The 4,486-nt window shown below is 46.8% G+C and overlaps 1 protein-coding gene across 2 annotated transcripts in view; it reads right to left on the bottom strand.

The window, feature by feature from the left end:
• Spag1 (sperm associated antigen 1) overlaps positions 1-4,486 on the bottom strand; it is a 61,526-nt gene that overhangs the window by 9,766 nt on the left and 47,274 nt on the right. For both annotated transcript variants that reach the window (XM_021183224.2, XM_021183225.2), the window contains exon 15: positions 2,112-2,244. In XM_021183224.2, coding sequence (XP_021038883.1) covers positions 2,112-2,244 — 133 coding nt within the window. The remainder of the gene's footprint in view (positions 1-2,111; positions 2,245-4,486) is intronic.

The following is a 4,486-nucleotide window of genomic DNA, read 5'->3' as shown; positions in this document are numbered from 1 at the left end:
AAAAATCTTAAAAAGCCAAAATAATTTATATAGTTTTTTTAAATCTATTTTTAAAAGGAAGAAGTAGCTAGTAAGGATCAAGCCAGCTCAGTAAGCCTGCCTTAAGCTACAGCTGCTTCAACCAGCACTTACACCTGCAGCCAGCCACAGTGCTCGCTCTCACAGGGGATGAAATTACAGCACTGGGGAGCCCACTGCAAACAAAATATAGCCTGATCCAAAACAAGATGCAACAGGGTGGAGACGGGGAACTGAATGAGCCTCTCTAATGATATCTGTAAAGTGGATCTGGAAGCTCACAGCCAAGGCCCAAGACCTTGTGGGGAAAAGCGAGTGGCAGGGTAGTCAGGAGACATGGGATGTAAGTTCGTCAAGTTAAAAGCAGGCATATTGGCGTATGAAGGAGAATGATCTTGCCAAGGCTTAGAGTCAAGGGAGAGAGAAGAGGGTCAGAGGGAGCCCAAGGACACAACCTGGGCATAGCCTTCCCAGGGCAGAGCATGGTGTTCTTGATGAACCTGGAAAAGCAGTGCCTGGCTGGAATGGAACAGTGGATCCAGGCCAGGTCACAAAGGGCCTTGTTCCCTTGGGTGACATGCTCACTCTAGCTACAACTGGGAGAGTGGGACAAGAGGAGAGAGAAGGCAGTAGAAAACAGTGGTCTAAGGCAGGTATGGGGTGCAGAGAGCTGGGGTGGAAAGCCAGTCACTCTGAGGGGTAGTGAGAGGTGAGCGCACGCTAGGTTGGGAAAGGAAGGCCGAGGGTGCTTCTCCAATGAGGAAGGAAAGTCCGGGGTTCAGAAAGCAGAGCCTGGAGGAACAAGGAGAGGAGGTAAGTGGAGCCAGACTTGAGGGAGGTGCGCTGGTCTGGAGCTCAAGCAGGCCCTCCAAGGCAAGATACCAGACAATGGGAAACCTGCAGAGAGGAGGCCCAGGCATTGAGCTCCAGGCCACTACAGCCAGGGCAGCAAGGCCTTCACAGAAACCAATGAGCCATTTCTGGCCACTGATGAGACAGGAGGAGGGATACTCTTGGATTTAGTGACAATGTGGCCAGCAGTGGCCACAAGTGGGAAAAGTGTACAAAGCCACGGTAAGAGGCCAGTTAGGGATGTATCTGAGGGGTTGGACAGGACTCAGCAATTTCCAGCATTTGATGCTCTTTCAGGACACCTGGGTCAGGTTTCCAGCATTCACTTGGTAGCTGGGATCCAACACTCTCCTCTGACCTCAGTAGGTTCCATGCGTGCACTGTGGTACACATGCATCCATGCAGGGAAAATACACATGGTTTTTAAAAAGGGGGGAGGGGTAGAAATTATATAAATACAGTGCACATGTATGAAATTCTCAAAAAAGAAAAAAAAAAAAACCTTTAAAGATTGTATGATACAACTAGAAAAATGCCTGAAACTGATCTTTCCTTCTTTCTGTTATCACATACCCTACCTACTTCCACCAAATCCCCAAAGAATCAGAAGTGGTAAAGATGGTATAGGCTGCATTCTAGAGCAGCCTGCCAGTTTCTACTATGCACTGTTAAAAAGAAAAAAAGACGGGCCTTTAGTACTTCATAAGCAAAAGGACACAGCCCCATAAGACATCTTTTGAATGATACTGATCACCTCCACCTCAACCCCGCACCAGAGCTTGGACCCAGCTTGCTGCAGCCTGGCCAGGGAGACAGTGCAGGGCCAGAGCAGGACCAGCTCAGTTACCAAAGATGCTCATGGGACCAGGGCATCAGACCTTCATCCTTCCAGTCCCTCTCCTATCTCTGTAGTCCAGCTCTTTCAGAGACACCCAGGACAGCTTGCATACTGATTCCTAGAAGCAGTACATGGAATTAAGGAATTGTAGTAAGCTAACTTCTCAAAAGTTATTTTAAAATAATCAAAACTGGACGGGAGAGATGGCTCAATGGTTAAGAGCACAGGCTGTTTTTTTCAGAGGATGTGGGTTCTATTCCCAGCACCCACATGGCAGCTCCCACCTGTCTGTCTATAATGCTAGTTCCAGGGGATCCAACACCCTCAACACCAAAGCACATAAAGTAAATAAATAAAATAATCAACACTATTCAAAGTCCTACATAAACCACAAAGAACTTGCCTGTTTGTGTAGATGGCACACGCCTTGCTGTTAATCTTTAAGCATTCATTGTATTTACTAATGGCATCTTTATAATTTTTGTCCTTTACAAGTTGATTTCCTTCTTCCTTGAGGGCTTGAAACATTTTTTCATCTATAGGGCCAAGAAAATAAACACATAGAGAAAACATTCCTGTAAATACATCTATAAAATCTTAAGAACAATTATCAGCAAACTCTCCATTGCAGAGCTGCACCCTCACACATGAGGTGCTAGGCTAAACAGAACAAAACATAAAATTAAAGAGGAGAAGCTGCTGAATGTATGAATAGTTATGATGCTGTTGCTTTCAAATTATGAGAATAGAGTACAGTGCTACCATGTTACACAAATAAGAGAGTGAGGTGCTACTGTGTTACACACATAAGAGAGTGAGGTGCCACTGTGTTACACACGCTTCAGAGTGCAGTGTCACTGTGTTACACACCCTGCAGAGTGCAGTGCCACTGTGTTACACATGCTGGAGAGTGCAGTGCCACTGTGTTACACACGCTGCAGAGTGGAGTGCTACACACACTAGAGAGTGCAGTGCCACTGTGTTATACATGCTGGAGAGTGCAGTACCACTGTGTTACACATGCTGGAGCGTGCAGTGCCACTGTGTTACACACGCTGCAGAGTGCAGTGCTACACACACTAGAGAGTGCAGTGCCACTGTGTTACACACGCTGGAGAGTACAGTGCCACACTGTATTACACACGCTGGAGAGTGCAGTGCCACTGTGTTATACATGCTGGAGAGTATAGTACCACTGTGTTACACATGCTGGAGAGTGCAGTGTCACACTGTGTTACACATGCTGGAGAGTGCAGTGTCACACTGTGTTACACATGCTGGAGAGTGCAGTGCTACACACACTAGAGAGTGCAATGCCACTGTGTTATACATGCTGGAGAGTGCAGTACCACTGTGTTACACATGCTGGAGAGTGCAGTGCCACACTGTGTTACACACGCTGCAGAGTACAGTGCTACACACACTAGAGAGTGCAGTGCCACTGTGTTATACATGCTGGAGAGTGCAGCGCCACTGTGTTACACATGTTTGAGAGTGTAGTGCCACACTGTGTTCCACATACTGCAGAGTGCAGTGCCACTGTGTTACACACATTGCCATGTCTTCTCTTCCCCTCTGGCAATCTGGAAACACTAACAGGAACAAGAACTGTGTTAGAGACAGCAGTAGTCATCCATATACCAAGACACAGGTAACTAGATGATGTGAGGTTGACTCTCACACATGCCCACTCCAGTGAACCCACTAGCCCACAGTTTCCAGTAATTATAAAGCACACTGTCTCTTTCAGTATTAGTACTTTATACTAAGTAACTTAATACTCTTAGGTATTAGTACTTTAGACATTTCATGAAGCTGGAATTATGGCAGAATAAGTCTATGAAATGGTTACAAATACCATCAGGGGGTGGGCATTGTGGTACATGCCTGAGGTCCTAGCACTTGGGAGGGAAAAGTGGGAGGACCGGCACTCAGGGTTATTCGTGGTTCCACATCATGTTAGAGGCCAGTCTGGACCATGGGAAAACCCTCACTCAAAACCCGCAAAGCTGGGCACTGGGGGCATGGTTCAGTAGTTACGAGCACTACGCTCTTGTAGAGCACGCAAGCTTGGCATGCAGCACGCATGGCTGACACTTCAGACCTCTGTGAGCACCTGTGCTCATGCACACACACCCACATACACACAATTTTTAAAACCTGGGGACTGGAAAGAAGACAGGTCAGTGGTTAAGAGTACTTGCTGCTCTTACAGAGGACCTAGGTTCAATTCCTAGTGCCTACATGGAGGCTCACAACCTCTTCTGACACCAGGCATATATGTGGTGTACACACATACATGCAGGTAAAGTACTCATACACAGAAAACAAATGTTCAAAAACAAAAGATTCAATGAGTAGCGACAAACCTTAAAGCTAGGTGTGAAATTTACTCAGCATCCAAGTTTCCCCACTCCATATCTGCATGTTATTACCTCAGAACTGATAATCTGTACATGCGGTGTATGTATGACTATGGACAGGCATGTCCCACAGCAGGCATGTGGAACTCAGAGGCAATCTCAGGCTGTCTGCTCTCTCCTTCCACCATGGGTCCTAGACACTGAGCACAGGTCTTCAGGTTTGCACAGCAAGCACCCCTGAATCAGCTTTCTGGTTTCTGGACACAGTACTCTTACTCCTTTTAAGTTGCCACATGGTTTCCTGGAGAGCTTAATAATTTCTTCCTCCTCCTTCTTCCTTCCTTCCTTCTCCTTCTTCTTCCTCCCTCCCTCCCTCCCTCCCTCCCTCTTCCTTCCTTCCTTCCTTCCTTCCTTC

This window comes from Mus caroli, chromosome 15 (assembly GCF_900094665.2).
Source record: "Mus caroli chromosome 15, CAROLI_EIJ_v1.1, whole genome shotgun sequence".
Lineage (NCBI taxonomy): Eukaryota > Metazoa > Chordata > Mammalia > Rodentia > Muridae > Mus > Mus caroli.
This window is presented reverse-complemented; position numbering and strand designations above follow the sequence as displayed.